At 38.5% G+C, this 16,051-nt stretch overlaps 3 protein-coding genes across 5 annotated transcripts; 1 reads left to right on the top strand and 2 right to left on the bottom strand.

Annotated features, from left to right (window-relative positions):
• Positions 1 to 50: 50 nt before the first annotated feature.
• On the bottom strand, positions 51 to 1,988 carry LOC122868239 (gastric inhibitory polypeptide). Its single transcript, XM_044180114.1, has 5 exons — positions 1,908 to 1,988; positions 1,654 to 1,742; positions 679 to 816; positions 505 to 598; positions 51 to 425 (listed from the first exon to the last, which is right to left on the bottom strand). Exons 2-4 carry the CDS (start codon positions 1,734 to 1,736, stop codon positions 505 to 507), a joined length of 315 nt encoding a protein of 104 aa, XP_044036049.1. The 5' UTR covers positions 1,737 to 1,742; positions 1,908 to 1,988; the 3' UTR covers positions 51 to 425.
• Positions 1,989 to 3,388: 1,400 nt separating this feature from the next.
• msl1b (MSL complex subunit 1b) lies at positions 3,389 to 10,035 on the top strand. Of its 3 annotated transcripts, none has more exons than XM_044180067.1 (9): positions 3,389 to 3,545; positions 4,113 to 4,814; positions 4,941 to 5,140; positions 5,312 to 5,631; positions 5,777 to 5,841; positions 5,936 to 6,003; positions 7,118 to 7,242; positions 7,365 to 7,437; positions 8,226 to 10,035. In XM_044180067.1, exons 2-9 carry the CDS (start codon positions 4,203 to 4,205, stop codon positions 8,314 to 8,316), a joined length of 1,554 nt encoding a protein of 517 aa, XP_044036002.1. In that variant the 5' UTR covers positions 3,389 to 3,545; positions 4,113 to 4,202; the 3' UTR covers positions 8,317 to 10,035. The 3 variants fall into 3 exon arrangements, with proteins under 3 accessions (XP_044036002.1, XP_044036000.1, XP_044036001.1); XM_044180065.1 differs by having other exon boundaries at positions 5,312 to 5,673; XM_044180066.1 differs by lacking the exon at positions 3,389 to 3,545 and adding an exon at positions 3,647 to 3,973 and having other exon boundaries at positions 5,312 to 5,673.
• Positions 10,036 to 10,938: 903 nt separating this feature from the next.
• chmp2a (charged multivesicular body protein 2A) lies at positions 10,939 to 15,296 on the bottom strand. The gene is made up of 6 exons (XM_044180111.1): positions 15,136 to 15,296; positions 13,942 to 14,109; positions 13,667 to 13,846; positions 13,441 to 13,571; positions 12,050 to 12,111; positions 10,939 to 11,946 (listed from the first exon to the last, which is right to left on the bottom strand). Exons 2-6 carry the CDS (start codon positions 14,107 to 14,109, stop codon positions 11,825 to 11,827), a joined length of 663 nt encoding a protein of 220 aa, XP_044036046.1. The 5' UTR covers positions 15,136 to 15,296; the 3' UTR covers positions 10,939 to 11,824.
• Positions 15,297 to 16,051: the final 755 nt, after the last annotated feature.

Raw genomic sequence — 16,051 nt, 5'->3', positions numbered from 1 at the left:
GTGATATATTCTTATTATATATGACATTATTAGATTAATACTGATGCATTACTGTTGCAGTTGCTCGAGGTTTTAACTACTATACATTATAAGGTACTTAGCATTAAATTAGCATTAAATTGGATGACTGACGACTCAAGTAAGTGAGTAAAAGTAACTTTCCACCACTGATCTGCAGTATTTCAGCCTTTATATGCTATTACACGAGTCTGACAAAACAAAATACAATACCACTCATGTTATTCAGTCTCAAGTCACTTTATTTTGTCGTGTGGTGATTTGTGTTACACAAGTGGAGGCTTTGGAACAGGACAAATATTTAATATAAACACAAGATCGCACACTACTCATCGTCCAGACTTTTAAAATGTCAGAAGGAGGCATCAGAAGAATCGCCGGCATGAGCAGCATCACTGCATTGGAGCCTAAGAACAATATGTGAGAGTTGGTGTTAAACACGGCAAGACAGATCCGTTTATAGAATATGAATAAGGGAAAACACACCTAGATCTTTCTCGTCTGCTTCTCATGCAGACTGAGCTTCTTCAGCAGGTCGTCGTACAGGCGTTCCTCTGGATCTTCCTCTGCGGTGGCCGGCCTGTGAGAGCAGAAATTACTCACATAAATCTGTTGTTCCTGCTTTTGCTTGAAATCTGTTGCAATCATTCACTGACTTACTTGCTTTTTTTCTCCCTTTGGTTGAGCAAGAAATCAACAAAGTTTTTCTGCATCACTGAATCCATGATTTTGCTGATTTCGCTGGCAATGGTCGACTCAGCGTATCTTCTCGCCACCTGCTGCTCATCTTCACTGAGACTTGACAAAGATAAAATGTAAGAAAATAGTAAAATAAATAAACAAATAAATAATAAATGCCCATCACAATATACAAAAGTTAAAACCCAAATACATTCAGTTTACAAAAACATAAACCAAAGAAAAACAGCAAATCCTCACATTTGAGAAGAACAGGGTCACTTTTGGCGTTTTTACTTGGAAAAACAACTTAAACGATGAATCGATGAATCTCGTTTCAGCTCTATGAGCCACATTGTTCTCGCTGTATTATTTCAGCAGAATAAGAAAACTGGCAGCACCGTTAGACAAAGAATTAAATGGACTGAATGTCTTTATACAAAAAATACAGTGGGACTTAAACTACGACAAAAACCACTTCAGATGGGGAAAAACAGTACATTTACACAAGTACTGTAAGTGCAAATTTGAGTTACTTGTACTTGAGTATTTTCATTTTATGTTGCTTGTTAATTGCTTATGTTGTTGATAGTAGATGGTATCATATTACTCTTACTTATACTATACTTTGCGGCTACTATCACACCACTATGTCACTAAGTACAACACTGCTTGTGGGTACTGTGTGTGTATGTGTACTTCTTGCCTTGTAATTTTAAGTTTAATCGCTCTTCTATAGTTTCTATTTTTATTTATATTCTTATTTCTATTTTATATGCTTACTTTTTACTTTTCTCTGTTTATCTGCACTTATTTCTGTCCTTGTGCTGCTGCAACAGCTGAATTTCCCTTCTGGGGATCAATAAAGGCTTATTTTATCTTAAAATTGATGAATCCTTCAGTGTATTAAGGGAAAACAAGCACATTTAGAGTGCAATTTAACATTGTGAGACTAACCCCATCTCTTCTGGCTGAGCGTTTGCCCCTGCATGCAGTGATCCAAGCAGGCAGACGACCAAAAGTTCAAACAGCACCTTCATGATGATCTTGAAGCAAAAAGACAAAAAAAAAAAATGTTTTATTAAATGAGAGCTGATCAAGAATAATGTCCTTAATTGATTAACCTAATACCAAGAGGAAGAGTAAACATATAATGTAGCTTAAACCAAGTGCATGAACAACTAAATTCACATTTCAGTATATTTCCTTACCTTTAAATGGAGATGTCTTTAAAACAGGCAATGAGAAACGCTTAAGCTACTTACCTTGGTGGGCTGCCTTCAGAAAATTGGCTTTTATACAGTTTCCCCAGAGGTAATATGTGAAAGTGAGGAAGAAAAACATTTTAGTTCCCCCACATTACAGCACTAATGAGACACACACACACACACACACAGGTGACTACTGATAAGCAGCACTGTAATGTAAATGCGGAGAGTGAATTGATTTGACGTTCCCAAATAGTTGGTGCTGAGTGAACAACCCACAGAAAACATTCATGGACCATTAAACTAATGAAAAAGTAATGGTTTGCTGATAATACATGAGGATAAAGATGTAATGTGTAGGCTGAAATGTTCAGTATCAGGATGTTTGACCGAAGGTTATTTTATGGAAAACTTGATTCCATAATTTCTTCCAAGGAAATGAAATCTGCTTTCCCGTGGCTTTTATGTAACGCAACAGCTTGGTGTCTATACCTATATATATATATATATATATATATATATATATATATATCCTTTTATAGTAACACTGAAATTCTAATTTAACTTACCGATACCCAACTTTTAATTATCTATTATTTTATCTTATTACGGTGTTTTTCTATAATGTGTGTCATGAGAAAACTGCTTTCAGATTATCTAGTTATGAGCAGTAAGTAGTATTTTGATCTTTTAAGTCAAAGCAGCAACATAAAAATACTCTGTTGCAAGTGAAAGTGGTGAAATGTTTGCTTAAGTATTTGTTTGTACTCACATTTTCAGTGGTGGAAAGTAACTAAGTACGTTTACTCTAATACTGTACTTAAGTACAATTTTGAGGTACTTTACTTGAGTATTTCCATTTTATGCTACTTTATACTTCTACTCCACTACATGTAATAATAATAATAATAATAAAACTTTATTTATAGAGCACTTATCAAAACAAAGTACAAAGTGCTTCACAACAAGAGAAATAAAATACCACAGTGAATGACGAAATATAAAGAAATAAAATACACAAAAGCAATAAAATAAACAGCCAGTTCAGGATATGCTTTCAGATAAAAATGTGTTTTGAGAAGAGACTTAAACGAAGACACTGACAAATGATATGAGAGGGAAATATTGTACCACAACATTTATTTGACAACATTAGTTACTTTGCAGATTCAGATTATTAATACGAAATACAAATCAACTAATAAATGATGATATATTGTTATAGATTAAGCTAAATGGGCCATTTTGCATAATAAGTACTTTTGGTACTATATTTTGATGCTAATACTTTTGTACTTTTACTTAAGTAACACTTTGAATGCAGGACTTTTACTTGTCACAGTATCTCTACACTGTGGCATTGCTACTTTTACTGTAAGTAAAATCTCCGAGTACTTACACTTGAGTAAATGTATTATGTAATGATTAATTCTCTCCCACTGTTGATTACGTAATTACAGCACAACGTGTTACGTGTTGCGGATCTCTGTCTCCCCCTGATGGCGTCATTCGGATCAAAACCTTCAAAACACAAGAAATGGCCATCCAACAAATTACGCATGCGCAGTAGTCGGCGCTTTAAAACAAGTCTTGAGGAGGGAACATGAAGGCACTTGCAGGTGGACTTGAGTTATAGTCGAGGTAAGCTCGAAACACGTAAAATAATGTTAGTTAAAAAAAAACATGTCTATCTGATTACGAGTGTTACGACGTGGTCGTTACAGCCGCTTCGCTCCGGACGCGCATTTTGTTGGTTAAACTAGCCGGCTAACGTTAGCCAGCTAGCTAGCTAGCTAGCTGTTATTGTTTTTCATGATTTCGCGAGAACCAAGATGGAGGAGATGGCTGCTGCCAGTGTCCTACAGCAGCCACTCCCGAGTCTTTTTTTTTTTTTGAAGCACTCACACTGAAATGTCTACCCTGACGCACCACTGAGTTTAGTTCTTCCTAACCTGACTAGTTCTCCAAAATTAGCGCCTGTGCATTTGTACTGCAGTGCTAATGTAGCTTAGCTTGAATTTCCAACCCGGCGATTTTAGGAAAAGGATGCCCGGGATCGGGCACACTTTGTATGTTATAGTTTTCTTCGGGTTGTCCAAGTATTAGTAGTTGGTGCATATATATTTACTCCCACTTCAGAGACAGTGTGATTCCAGTTAAACCGACAACGATGACACAAATGTCTCTTATTTTTCTTTGTTTTTGTAGGACAGCAGCTGCTAAGCTCTAATGGGAGGTAACGTTAGCTGTGAGTTGCATCGCCGAGGCGTTGCAGGATGAGAAGTCGCTGTGGTCGCCATGACTCTGAGAGCCACACTGTTTCCAAACACGGGATTCAAGCAGGACGCTGACGCCATCGACTTTGACAAAACGCATTTTGGGGCCCCCACCGCGAGCCTCAAGAGGGAGTCTCGCGACTTTGTTATAGATGTTCAAGACGTTCAGCGGGGCGAGATCCCGAGCAAATCAAAGGATTTAGACCAGAATTACATGACAAGCAAAGTTTCCCTCGCTGCCACAGTTGCAGGAGTAGTTCAAGGTGACAGTAAAACTGTGGGGATATTGTCCCCTGTCAGACAAATGGGGGGTGAGGGAACCCCAGTGAAAGGCAAACCCCTCTCTGCTGACAATATGGATAACCCTCAGATGGCTGTGAACAATAACCCAAAGGACGCTGGTGCTGATGACAGTGTGAAGGGGGTAGTCCCTGGAGTCCTTGGCACTGCATCCATTGAACTTTCCTCTGAGGGCAAGTGGAGGAACATCAGGAAGACCCCTGCTAATCCCCACACACAGGCCAACTGCCTCCGGCAGATACTTCTCCTGCAACTGGACCTCATTGAACAACAGCAACAACAGCTGCAGTCCAAGGACAAGGAGATAGATGAGCTCAAAGCAGACAAGGAGACAGTATGTAAAACATTTTGTTGGTTTTTTTTGCTAATCTTTGTGTGTTTATATAATGTGATTGATTTCAAAGGCATTAAAAGTTATGTGTTGTTGGGTTTTTATTGTCCGTGTCCTCTTCTTTCACAGCTGCTTGCACGTATTGAGCGCATGGAGCGTCGCCTGCAGCTCACAAGGAAGGACCCGCCACGTGACAAGCGCCTTTTCCAGCCCCTGGAGCCATGGACCCCTGACAAGGAGGACATGTGGGATCTGGATGCAGAGGAGAGTCAACAGCCCAACTCAGCCACTCCGCTCCCCTTTAGTCGGGGTGGCAAAGGTCAAAAGAGGTAAAATAAATAATGCCAGCCAGCACTGGGCTTTGCTTGTGGTATTAAATCAATGCATGCAGAAAATGAGAAATTACAGTCTGCAACAGTTCATTAAAATGTTGTAATCTAATTTGCTAGATTCAAAAGACAGAATTCACAACTTCTTAATTATTTTCTTTGCACACACAGGAAATCCTGCTTTGGAGATGCAAAAGTCCAGAAGTCACGGGGCAAAAGTGCCAAACTTAGCCCCCAGAAGCCTGAGATTCAGCCTGGCTCTCCCAATCAAAGAGAGCTGCGCAGTAAGGAAACCCCAGAGAAGACAGTACCTGTGAGGTCAGGGGCAGAAAGGGACATTATGCTCCCGTGCAAAGAGGAGCCTGAGCTGGGTTGTCAGATTGAAGATCTGCCCTTCATGTCTACTACTGAGATGTACCTCTGTTGCTGGAACCAACCTCCTCTGTCTCCTCTGCGTGAGACTTCCCCTAAAAAGGAGGAAGAGGTGGCCAGTGAGTGGACTCCTCATGTAGTACATGATATGCTGATTGTTTGTAAGCCTAACCTATATCCCATCTTTAATCACTATATCCATCAAATGTACTCAACACACTATCTATGGATAACTTCATCTCCCTCCTTCTTGCTACCTCCTAGTTCCATCTTGGAGGGAAAATCATATAGAGCCCTTGGATGAGGACTCCTCCTTTAACCCCCCTGAGGTGAGACACATCTTAAATGTTAATAAAAGTTATCTCACAAACCAAAAGCATTTAACTCATAAGTTACGGGTGTGAATTTGTCTCCCCCATCAAGCCGCTGGACGACAATGTGTTTTTGAAACGCCACTTGAAGCTCGAGTTGGATGAGAAGAGGAGGAAAAGGTACAAATCACTGACTTGAGTTATTTGATTTGGGATTAAAATAAATATGTTCTTGAGTTTTGACTGGAGCCTGACTAACGCTGAATACTGAATTTAAAAAAAAATCTGATAATGTATCAACCAATATTTTAGGTATAAATGTAACATAATTAAATATGTTTGTTAATGATCCCTTTTTAATTTCAAGTTATTAAAGAGTTGTGACCAAGATATGTACTGAGCGGGACATTTTACAGTTGTCAAAAATATTAGCAGCTGTAACAGTAATTGGACAATAAATCATGATGTCAACAACAACTTTTAAGTAACAACACAAATACAACAAATTATACATGATCAAGGTGAGAAAATAAAAATGAAACTAATAGAAACAACAATGCAGCCCATAAAACTTTAAAGGCTGAACTATGATAAAGTATACTGTAATAAACATTAAATTAAGTAGTTTACTGTAGTAGTAGTAGTAGTAGTAGTAGTTGGGGTAAGCGTGTAAATTTAACATTAAATAAATTTTATATAGTTAAAGACTAATTCATCCTTAAGTACTACGGGTACTTTATTTCTGTCTTTGCAATGCAAGTTACAGGAAGACATTTTCCAACCATTATAGTTTTATTGAGATCAAGATTTCTTTTTCAAGAAATACCTGAGAACAAAAATATTCATAGTCAGGGTTATGTTTGTCAACAGAATGAAAGAATATCTTTGGCACTTCTGTACTTCAATGTCATGTTACCTTTTGGACAATATATCAGTAAGAGTTGGCCAATGTATCATCCGGGTCCAGTTTCGACCCTTTCCAGGTTATAGATTTTACAGAGGGTGGCTGTACGTCATTCAACATAATCACTCAATGAATTAGAAATGGTAAAATGTTTTGACCTTTCCCTTAATATTTACTATACTGTATATACAATGTCCAACTGAATTTTAATGGCTTGCAATATATCAGCCTTCTGGGAAGTCTGTAAGCTACAAATAATTAGTAATTTCTTCCAGCAGTAATGCAAACATATGACTTACCAGCTCCATTGTTCTCTGTGGGTGGGTACTGATTTCTCACTCTTTCCTCTGTACTCTTCCTCCCATTTCTATTAATCTTCTATGTTTTCAGATGGGACATCCAGCGAATCAGAGAGCAGCGCATGTTTCAGCGTTTGCAGCAGCGCATGAACAGGAAGAAAGTCGTCCCGGAGACTGAGCCAGAGCTTTCATCCTTCTATCCCGACACTGAAGATGGTACATCTGCATAACCTAATATCAAATAGCTGAATAAAATTGCAATGCAATTTAGCAACACTGATGGGATGTTTTTAAACGGATTCAAGAGATTTTTAACTTGATTCTTTTATTTCTGCCAGTTGAAACTATAGTGATCACTCCCTTCTTGCCCGTGGTTGCATTTGGCCGGCCGTTGCCCAAACTCTCACAACAGTAAGTTGGAGCTGCATTTGTGTTTTTCTTTAATTCTGTTTCGTGTCACATTTACTGCGAGATTAGCTCAGGCTGGCATGATACATGAAGTTACTGATTCATAATTACTGGTTCATAATTACTAATTACTTTGGTGATGCTGCACTGCAGGAAGTTCTAAAGAACATTTTCAAAAATGGTTACAGAGTGATAAAAATTAATCCATGAAAGAATAATGAGGGAAGGGCAGGAAGCCAGTGGATGAAAGCAGCTGTATATCAATGAGATTATTTGGTTAAAGAACGTATGTAAGCAGCTTTGACTGCTCTTATTTAGCCTTAGCTGGAATATAACAAAAAGTGTTATATTCCTGTTTACAGGATTAAAAGGTTTGTCAGATACAGACGGGTGACAAATAAAAACAAAGTGTGTTAGTAAGCCTCCAGAACAGCTTCAGTGCTCCTAGATTCATAGATTCTCCAAGTCTGTTGAACTCTTCTGGTGCTTTGAACACCATTCTTCCAAAAGATTTTCCCTCATTTGTTATTTTGATGATGGTGGCGGAGAGCGCTGTCTAACACTGCGACTGTGAAGGCCATAGCATGTGATTCACATTTCATAAAACCATTCAGTGAGCCCTTGTGCCATAGTATGAAGGAATCAGCATTATGTTTATCCACTTGCTCAGATTTTTTCCGTTAATTTGTCCCCCGTCTGTACTTAGCTTTTCTACAGTTCAAGATGAAGACAGGAACATTAAGTCTTGTTTTTACTTTTGAACAGAAGTAAAATGTTTATTCTTCCTCCAGGAACTTCGAGCTGCCTTGGCTGGATGACCGAAGCCGATGTCGCATCGAGGTGCCCAAAAAACACACGCCTCACCGGACCTGTCGGAAGTGAAACCCATGTGGCATTAACAGCGGAGAGATGCCGCTCCATGTCCAGATTAGGAAATGCTACATTTGTCTTGTCTTGTCTTGGGGGGCGGGGGGTGGGAGACAAGTCACCAGTCACCAGTCACTATGTATAACTGCTGTTGCTTTCAGTCTGTGGGAGAGTTAATGACTCTCCGGTCTCAACGTGTCCCTGCAGACCAGCTGATCTCCTGCAGAATATTGTGCAAGGATGGGAGATTTGGGTGTCCTTGATATTTTTGGTCTCATTTGCACCTCTGAAAAGGAGTTTAAATCTCTGCCACAAGATTACAGTCTCCATGTTAGCAGCTGTTGAAGATTACACATCAGTTTGTATTCTGAAAAAAAAATGAACCAACAGTTATGTGCATGTTCTGTAACATGTTGAAAATACATTTTGTAGCAGCTGTGCCATCCAAAATTGATTTTAACACACAAAAGTGGAGTTTGTCACTTTTTATGCATAGTCAGCTGACAAGAGAGATTGGACTCTAATCTTGAGTGTATTCGTGGGTGGGGGGGCGGCATTGGTTGCCATTTTGACTTAAAAGTAGAGTTTGAACTACATGTCAATATGGTTGCAACAGTTGCAACGTTTTGTTCTGGGTAGTCCTACCACACTCGTTCTCCCTGCCTAAATGGGGGGGGGAGTCAAAATCTGACTGTATCGTGCTGTGTATTGCCTATATTGTTCGCACACAACTTCAGATAAGATTTTATCAATGTTTAGTGTGATATCGGGAGTTTTGAGCCACACTCAGCATGATTTCATATTTAAAAAAAATTGCAGTTCTTGCCAATCCAATGTAAGGAAAAAAAAAAATTAAGAAAAGCAACCAAATGATTGTTATGTGTTCATGGTTTGCTTTATGAAAACAAAGGGCACGGAAATTTAGACAGGTGGTAACTTGGCGTGAGACCCAGTGTTCTGTTCCCTGGTTTGTTTCTATTAGTTATTTTTTTATGTAAGATGCATGGACTCTATTTAGCTGTTTCAAAAAAAAGTTGGTAGCATGGCTTAACCCCAGAATGGAGAATAATCTCTGCTCATTGGGCTACAAAAACTACAAAATACTGTTCTTGAAAGCATGACTTTTGGCTGCTCTGTTCAGTGAGAACTGCTGCGTTCAGCCTCATCACGAGGCGACCTGATAATAACAAAGTACAGTTTTGATCTTTCGTGTTTCCGATCTTTACAATACGCTTACATCCAGTAAATATTAGGCAAGTTGTGTGTATGCATTGGTCTCTTAAGGATGCAGTTAGCTGACATTCAAGGGAACCACTTTAGACGATAAATAAGCTTTCTAGCTGTAGTTCTAGTTCCAGTATGCTCTTTAACATGCTGCCAGTTAATCTCTGCCTCTCTGGGTTAATCTCAGTTACAGTCGCAGTGTTTCATTTCTGCCCGTGTTTTCTTCCTCGCTGCGTTTGTTCAGCCTGTTTTACATATGATGCAGTGGCTTTCTGCAGCTTCAATACTTCAACTGCCAGGCGTATGTGTAGGCAGATTTTGGAAATACAAAGTTGATTTTTTTTTTCTGTACATAGCTTTCAGAAACAAATGTACATAAAACATGCCTGTTATTTTTTTATTATTTAATGTTGGAAGTGAGTACATTCAATATTGTTCTATGATTGTATGTTGACAAATTGACAGTTTTGAAAGTTACATTTTTTTGGAATAAAACTAACTTGTCTGATATTTGGTTGTGTAAGTTTTCGGTTTGAAAGAATGAGAAGCAGATGATTTTTTAGGCCAATATGGATATTTGAGAGTTTAAAAAAAAATCTGATATTTTTTTAATATAAACATACGTTTTTGATAAGGACCTTTTTAAATTTAGTTATTCAAGAATTGTGACCCAGATATGCACTGAGCATTTTACTGAACATGTCAGTTCTCTCTGGTTGACAAACTATGTAATGAAAACACTGCCCAAATTACCTCAAACGTATCTTTGGCATTTCTAAACAGCAATATCTTGTTCATTTTCGGCAGATATTGACCATTATCGCTGCTCTAGTTGTAGCTTTTGTATGTTCAACAACTCAACCTACTGTATTGCTGGCAAATTCTGTGTGGATGTGAATTAAATAGGCTCATTCAGGTATGAGAAAAAAAAAAGTCACGTAAAGAAATAAAACTGATCTAGGATCAGTAATTGATCGACAGGAAAACATTCCCATCATGGATATGACAAAGTATTTGTGTATTTACTTACTTCTTTGCAGTGTATTAAAATAGATTTTAAAGTGAACCTGTCCTTTAAAGGGAAACTTTATGAAGCAGCAAAGGCTGAGACATTTAATCCCTAGCATGGGTCACGCCCCCAAGAACACTGGATACTACACTTCCCATAATGCAACTAGATAGCATCTGTTAGACACTTCCTGCATAGTAAACGCCCACTTCTTTCAGACTCCACACCCGCAGTTTGTATCGCAGACTTCCCTTTAAAAATCTGTAGTCTCCAAACCGAGGTTATTTTCTCCTCCAGAGCCACAGAAATCACTATACAACAGTTTTTACTGGCTGAGTGGTACTTTCCACGATGAATAAACTGAACTGCATGTGTAAAATGTCTCTAATCAGACAACCAGGTAGTTAAATCTGGAAAAAAAAACGTTTATTGAATAAAGAAAAGCAAAAACAGGACAGTTTTTCAAAAATAAACACCACTCCACCATCCTTATTAACATTTTGGTGAAAATCCTGCTGATCTCAAAAACGCCACTGACAAACAGTCACCAGGAAGTTCACAGGAGTGCCTTTCCACTGGCGAAGAGTCGGCTGAGCAAAACCTCTTTCTTCGTCCTTCATCCTTTATATATTTTTGTAAAATAAACCGTCCTATTAGTGAATTTAGACAGAAGAGATGTTGACATAATACACTTTTTGTACACCATCTTCAGCAAGACCCTGACAACTGTCACCTCCCACAAATAAACATAATCAAACGTCTTCAAAAAGCTTACAGCAAGGCTAAAACTATATTTTATATGATGATGTGGATACAAAGAACGCCAAACCAGCCTGATGTACAAAAAGTGCTGACATTTGTATACGTCCACCCATATAAAATATCCACTTCTGTCGTGTTACAGACTTTCATTTGGGTTCTTTTAGTGTTAATTTAAATTGTGAAAACATCATGTCTTGAGGAGACAGTATTTACACTGACTGTGAAATAAATGTTCACTTTCAGAGAATTTGGCAATGTCTTAAATGAGACAATAATTTGCTAGACCTATGAAGGATGACGACCCTTGTAGGTTTTTTTTTGTTTGTTTGATAAAACACATAATACACGCATAAAATGAAAACACCTCAAACAGAAAGCCATACACCTTGATAACACAGACCGTTTACTGAAACAGCCAGTGTTCTGCCAGTTATACCTTCAAAAGAATCTAAACACAGAGATTCGAGTATGTTTGTATCTGTATTAACAACCTCGCCACAGTGCGTTTGTCTGACAGTTACGGGGTGTTCAATCTCTCCGGAGGTTATTCAGCCGCTCCTCCAGATCAGCGTCTGCGTCGGCCAGGGCGGTTTGGGGCTCGGCCTTCTTTCCTCCAGCCACCGCCAGGCTTCCTCCGGTGCTTGGAAGATCTGAAATGAACACACAGTGGGCATCCAATGATGTAACAGACACAAGACAAGGAGCACATGTGTGGATTTTCACGATTGTGCTTGAGGTGTTGGATTTTCTTACTCGACAGTTCGTCGGACAGATTGAGACCCAGCTCGTCCAGCACTTGGGACACGATGGCATCGCTGTACGTGAAGCAGAGACACGGTCACAAATGCATCAAAGTGAATACAAAACATATATTGGGTTAATTATATCAGATTGTGGAGGGCGAATCAAGAAGTCAGAAGATCAAAGCTAGAACCAGTCGGGAGTTATTCCACGGATTTATTATTGCACTTCCATAAAATTGGGGGACTTCCGAAGTCCAAAATCGATACAGCAGAGGCCGTCATATCCTGATTTTTAGTTCCTAGCAAGGGTCAAGCTACACTTCACCATAATGCTGCTCAGGAGGTCAATTCAAGGTGTTGGCGAAGGTGTGGGGAGGGCACCGCTTACTGTTTTCCTACTTAGTTGTACAACAGTATTGGACCGCAATAAGAAAACTTATGGATATCATATTTTGATGCATGCTCTCTTTAGGGGCAGAACAGTTAGTCCTGGGTAAAACACCTCAGTTACTCTCTCACCAATCGAATCAATACCTCTTTGGAATTTCTTTTTTAGAGTTGCTGCATTTAAGAAGAAACTAAACAACTAAACATTGGTGTACTGCTATCTTATAATTGAGATTCCGCAGTTATATGAATGTAGAGAGGAAAGAGGAATGTACAAGATAAAAAGGGGTGAAAATTTGAATTTGAGTATTCATCTGTTTTATGTATAATGTATTATATGTGTTTTGTTTCGAGGGATGCAGGGGTGGGGGTAACAGACATAGATATTGGGATTTTCTTTCATTACAATAATTACTTTCCAAAAGGAATGAGTAATAACTGTAAGGAACAGTTCGACATTTTGGGAAATATGCTTATTAGCTTTCTTGCTGAGAGTTAGATGAGAAGACCAACACAACTCTCATATCTGTACTGTAAATATGAAGCTACATCCAGCAGCTGGCTAGCTTAGCTTAGCACAATGACTGGAAACGGGGGGAAACAGCTAGCCTAGCTCTGTCCGAAAGGTAACAAAATCCACCTACCGGCACCTCTAAAGCTCACTGATTAACACATAGATGCACTTTGAGATCTTACAATTGAGATTTCACTTTATAAGAATGTGGTGGAAAGGAAGAGGCACAAGATGTAAATTAGTTTTTTATGTATATGGTATTATATGTGTTTTGTTTTGAGGGATGCAGGGGTGGGTGGAGGGTATGGGAGAATAAGTATGGGGGAATAACAGACAGATATTGTAGTTTTCTTTCATTCCTTTGGTAAGTAATTATTCTAATTAATACTAACTATTAAATAAAGACTATGGAAAAAGATTTATCAAAACTGTCGTGCACAAATGTGGAATAAAAGGTTTGCACCAAATTAAAAATAACAGTTTTGTCACTCGTCCCTTACCTCTCGTCCTCATCATCCTCATCACCCATGGCATCGTCGATGGCGTCATTCATCATCTCCTCCTTCATGTCCATGATTTCACTCTGTCGTTCAAACTCCATCATGATCTTCTGAATCTGAGGCAGTTTCAGCTGTGGAAATGTTATAAATAGAAAATCGTCAACACAGGCGGTTTATCGTTTATTTCCATCGAACAGCGTATTTTTCTGTGATTTTTTTGTCAGACCTGTCGGTTCATGGTGGCCATGGCTTTGGTGACGCCTTTCATAGCCTGTGCCATGCTGTTGTTGGACTTGAGCGTCTGTATCTTTAGACTGACGGCCTGAATGTTGGCTTTCATCATGATGAACTTCTTGACGTAGCGCCGCGTGCGAACCAAATCCTTGGCCATGATTTTGACGGCGTCCTGCAAAGATTAAAATAACACACATCACAGTTCAGATTCTCTCTTTACAAATTATTCTCTCCTCATAAAGCACAAGTTATTTTCCTTCGTCTCACCATTTGTCCCTGTTTGGCCATTTTCTTTATGTCAGCGATGATCTTCTTCTCCTGTTGCTCCAGTTTCATTCGCTCTCGGTCCAGTTCTCTCATGGCTCGGGTGAGCGCCCTCTGATTCTGCCTCAGCATCTCCTCCGGAGTCTTCCTCTTCCCAAACAGGAAATCCATCTGTTTGAAAAGCAGAATGTCAATACAGTCAAACTAAGTAGATACTGTTAAAGACTACATTTGGGAAAATTTGAAGTAAATTATCAAGCTAAAAATGCCGTCACATCGGGGCCCTGGGAGCGGGAACATCATGTGATGGACATTTTTTCAGCGATTAATCGAGAAAATAATCGGCAGATTAATCAATAATGAAAATAATACTTAGTTGCAGTTTCTTTATCATTGATTTATTAACAGTGATGACTCTGTTGTGGTTTGTCTTCCTTTTTTTTTTTTTACACGGTAAATTTGCAAGATTTTTTATTTTTACTAGCGTTGAGATGATTAGTCAATTAGTCGACTAGTCAGTTGCAGAAAAATGTGCTTTCATGTATTTCTTTCTTATTGCTTTTCTTTGTTAAATGGAAATTTTTAAACTTGATAAAGCCGTTTTGGAAAGAATAATAGTGCTCAAACAATTAGTCGATTAATTGATTAGTCGACTGGCAGAACAGTTCTGACAATAAATTAATCGTTAAACTGAATATCTTTGGGTTGCGGACTGCTGGTTGGACAAAACAAGCAGTTTCATGACTAAACGATCAATCAGTTAATCGAATAAATAACTGACGGACTTTTTGATGATAAAAACAACAGTTTGTTTCAGCCCTACATTTACACCCTTGTCACTTCAAAACACCAAAAACCCACAGTAGTGTAATGTAATTTTAATTTGAACTTTTCTGTCCAAAAGGAATAATAAACAACACTGACAGTTGTTTTACACATATCAGGCAGTTTCTAACTACTGTTTCAGCCATGTTAGTCCTGCCAATGACCTCCGTGTTTCCTGGAAAATATTACTCAGCAGTTAATTATGCGACTTGAGGCCTGTTACGAGTGCTCAAGTCTCCTTTCAGCCGTGTTTTAGCTCGGCTGTCCTCTCAAATCTGTCTCCACATCTTCCAGGACGACTAGCTGTTAGCCCCACCACCACAGACTTAACCCAGCCGTCAGAGAGCCAACCCCGCAGTTTGTTACTCTCACCGTGTGCCAAGCTAAGAAGACGGTAATCCAGAAGGTAAAAGGTGTTTAGGACGTCTTCTCCGACTTCAACTCGACACAAATTTGAACGATTATTTGTTTTCTTTCCTACACTTCCTTGTTGCGATAGTTTCACTTCCGGGAAATGACGTAACCACGTACGCATAAATAGACGTCCGTTTTTTACCGGCGTCACTGGTGTCAAGTTCCCCCACCAGCGGAAAAAGCGCGAGAGTAACAGCTTTCAAGATAAATCCTTCATTCATAAATCTGAAATATTTATTTTTTTATTACTGATTCTTTAATTAAGTACAAGTAGTAATACTACAATCTAAAAATACAAGTAAAAGTCCTGCATTTAAAATTATACGTAAGTAAACAAAAGTGTACATTTTAGCAGCAAAAGTACTCCAGTAAGCCATTTTTTTCAGTTTTATGTTATTACATATATTCTATTCTATTATTTGATTATTATTATAATATACGTTTAATGTGTGAGCAGCACTTTCAAAGTCAGAGCTACTATTGAGGTGTGTTGTGTTCTCAGTATTTTTTTTCTGGGAATTTACACATGGTTGTTATTTTACAGGATTATTAGACCAAATGTACTTACATTTGACTACTATTAGGCAGAGATCAAATAAATAAACAAAGAACTGGAGCTGCGTATTGATGTCTATATGGTAACTTACATGGAAGATCTAAACCTTTTTTTACATCTAAAATATATGAAACTGCTCACTGTAAAATAAAAATATTGCCTAAATAAAACAAATCAGGTAATATCTGATCAAAGGATAAACAAACCTAAGAATCTGACCAACCTTCAATACTTTTTTGATATTCTGGTATAGAAATAATGAGGTTTGATTCCCAGGACTCAGTATTTCCTCCATCAGAATTGTATTCCTGGCAGTGT

This window comes from Siniperca chuatsi, linkage group LG20, assembly GCF_020085105.1.
Source record: "Siniperca chuatsi isolate FFG_IHB_CAS linkage group LG20, ASM2008510v1, whole genome shotgun sequence".
Lineage (NCBI taxonomy): Eukaryota > Metazoa > Chordata > Actinopteri > Centrarchiformes > Sinipercidae > Siniperca > Siniperca chuatsi.
The sequence above is the reverse complement of the archived record's forward strand: the minus strand, read 5'-3'. Positions and strand labels throughout refer to the sequence as shown.

Bases quoted from the DNA above. Each gene is read 5' to 3' on its own strand.
- chmp2a (XM_044180111.1), bottom strand. From the start codon at position 14,109: ATGGATTTCCTGTTTGGGAAGAGGAAGACTCCGGAGGAGATGCTGAGG. The intron at 12,112-13,440 runs GTAAGGGACGAG...CTTCACGTACAG, and splicing joins GAGGATGATGAGGACGAGAG to CGATGCCATCGTGTCCCAAG. The intron at 11,947-12,049 runs GTAAGAAAATCC...TGTTCATTTCAG, and splicing joins TCTGTCCGACGAACTGTCGA to ATCTTCCAAGCACCGGAGGA.
- LOC122868239 (XM_044180114.1), bottom strand. From the start codon at position 1,736: ATGAAGGTGCTGTTTGAACTTTTGGTCGTCTGCCTGCTTGGATCACTG. The intron at 817-1,653 runs GTTAGTCTCACA...ATCTTTGTCAAG, and splicing joins GCTCAGCCAGAAGAGATGGG to TCTCAGTGAAGATGAGCAGC. The intron at 599-678 runs GTAAGTCAGTGA...CTGCTCTCACAG, and splicing joins CAAAGGGAGAAAAAAAGCAA to GCCGGCCACCGCAGAGGAAG.
- msl1b (XM_044180065.1), top strand. From the start codon at position 4,203: ATGACTCTGAGAGCCACACTGTTTCCAAACACGGGATTCAAGCAGGAC. The intron at 5,842-5,935 runs GTGAGACACATC...TCCCCCATCAAG, and splicing joins CCTCCTTTAACCCCCCTGAG to CCGCTGGACGACAATGTGTT. The intron at 6,004-7,117 runs GTACAAATCACT...CTATGTTTTCAG, and splicing joins GATGAGAAGAGGAGGAAAAG to ATGGGACATCCAGCGAATCA.